This window comes from Lucilia cuprina, chromosome 3 (genome assembly GCF_022045245.1).
Source record: "Lucilia cuprina isolate Lc7/37 chromosome 3, ASM2204524v1, whole genome shotgun sequence".
NCBI classification, from domain to species: domain Eukaryota; kingdom Metazoa; phylum Arthropoda; class Insecta; order Diptera; family Calliphoridae; genus Lucilia; species Lucilia cuprina.
This window is the reverse complement of record NC_060951.1, coordinates 25734448-25736771: the sequence shown is the minus strand read 5'-3', so window position 1 is coordinate 25736771 and position 2324 is coordinate 25734448. Positions and strand designations below refer to the sequence as shown.

At 26.6% G+C, this 2324-nt stretch overlaps 1 protein-coding gene across 1 annotated transcript in view; it reads right to left on the bottom strand.

The window, feature by feature from the left end:
- Positions 1 to 1982, bottom strand: part of LOC111679259 — a 3261-nt gene extending 1279 nt beyond the window's left edge. Inside the window, exons 1-3 of the mRNA XM_023440794.2 lie at positions 1940 to 1982; positions 1623 to 1713; positions 1268 to 1350 (exon numbers count right to left, since the gene is read on the bottom strand). Of these exons, the coding sequence (XP_023296562.2) occupies positions 1268 to 1350; positions 1623 to 1686 (147 nt within the window). The 5' untranslated portion in view covers positions 1687 to 1713; positions 1940 to 1982. The remainder of the gene's footprint in view (positions 1 to 1267; positions 1351 to 1622; positions 1714 to 1939) is intronic.
- Positions 1983 to 2324: the final 342 nt, after the last annotated feature.

Below are 2324 nucleotides of genomic sequence, written 5' to 3'. Positions count from 1 at the left end.
ATCAATTTGAATACCTATACTTAACCTAACTAACTACTACTAACATGGCATTAACTACTTCATATACAATTGTAAATATACGTATTGTCCATTATTGTTTTACAGCGTACAACTCTAAAACTGGAAGTCAAATGAGTTAATTGATGTCTACTGCTTTCTTGTTCTTTCTCTTTATACTTTTCTTTGTTTATTTAACTACTTATTCAGTTATTTTACTGTGTTTATTATTTGCCCATCTAATATTTCTCAGGTACTTTCAGATAATTTCGAATGAATGAACTTTTAAGTATTTTTCTTGAGTACAATAATGTAATAAAGCAGATCATAATATGCAGACATGGTAAATGATTTCAGGTATTAAATCTTAACTATTTATATCTTTCATTTTAATTACATGGAGATTAATTGTAAAGAAAATTTCTAGAGAATTTTTAGTTTTATTATTTAGTTATTTTCTTATAATGGAACAAGTCGAGGTCATAATAGTTTCTATCGAAGAATTTAATGAAACTTCAGATGCATACAAATTATACCTTAAAACCTAAGGTAGATGATAATGGCACAGGTGTAACTTTACTAACTGCGCGGTAAGCAAACACATCATCATAAAATATTTGAATCAAATAAGTATTATTAAAATATGTAAATATAAGACTAAAACAAAAACTGGACTTAAAATAACAATTGTATTTAAAGAAATATTTTAAAATACAAACAGGTGCCTCTAATTAATTATTATTAAATAATCAGATATTGTTTGCGCAAAATTTAAATTTGAATATTTCTGCCATAAAAACCAGGTTTATAAATATGTTTTTCATAAAACCAACTGGATTAGACTGGGACCTAATCAAGTTAAACAACAACACGTTCTATTCAAATACAGTTATTCTAAGGCTTACTTATTAAAACATGTAAACATAATGAATAATTTAGTCAAATAATGAGATTTTAGGGAAAACCCCTTAAAAATTTTATAAAAAAATATTTGCTTTTAATATTACTAAGCCAAACTTCACTTATAAATTGTTTTCAATGGTTTTATTTGGAAACCAAAAAAAAAAAAAAAAAACATTAACACTTTAAATTTAATATTTACGCAGCTATTATTTACTGCCAGCTAATATACTTAAGCGTTAAAAAGATTTTTAAACTCAAACAACCTTAATTCTTAGAAATGACACTTTTTATGTTTTTTGAAACTATTTCCAAAGAAATAATTCTAGAAAACGTTAATAAAACTAATTTATTATAGTGTTAAACTTACATGAGGATTGACGGCATGTAAATTCGATTTGTGGCCATTAGAGTCGAGTGTATAGAAAGCCTTGGGTATGAAATGACCGGCATCTGAAAATATGTTCAAAATAAAACTAATTAAAAATCCATACTACATATATCACATTAATTAAAGCGTATAATTCTAGGAATCGATTAAAAAAAGATTTCCCCAAAAATCTTGTTTAAATGTTAAACTTTATTTTTTTTTGGTATTCCTTTCGCCAAATATAGAGATGATGTAATACACACCCAATTTATTAATAATTTAAATAAAGTTATTATTTTAAATATTCATTTGTTATCTTCAAATGATTTAAGCAACGTCATCGTGATCAACTTACCAGAGTCGGCTAAAACAACAGCCAAAAGAGCGGCCAAAAACAAGGTGCATACAGCGAATTTCATTTTTAATTAAATTTTTTATTGTAAAACCTATAAGAAGATTTTTAAGATAAACAAGAAAAAAAAATTAATTATTTTTGAAAATTAATTATTAAAACGCGTCTGATGATCAATCGACAATTCTAAGCAAAAAAACAAAAGACTTAGGCAGCAAACTTGTTATTATTATCTGCTTCTTGTGCGCTGTCTATTGTTTTCTTTTTCGTAATTTTGTTTTTTATTTATTATTAAGAAGCTTCTAACCGCACAAACTTACACTAGCTATCGACTAACGTTAACTAAACCTCATCCATGGTGAGTAAGAATTTTTATACAAACTTCAAGTTGAAGTTTATGGCCAAATCATCAACGAGAAGTATAAAAGAAGAAGAAGCAAAAAGAAAACAAATACTGAAAATAAACAAACGAAAAATAAAAAAAAATCTCAAACGCAGATGTGCCGACAAGCACAGGGGACTGGATGGAAAAAAAGTAGAAACACTTTGCAAAAATTCAGAGATCCAAATCGATTATAAATGATTTATTCTAAAATTTTTTTAGTTCAGTTCTAGTTCAGTTCTAGTTTAGTTCTAGTTCAGTTCTAGTTCAGTTCTAGTTCAGTTCTAGTTCAGTTCTAGTTCAGTTCTAGTTCAGTTCTAGTT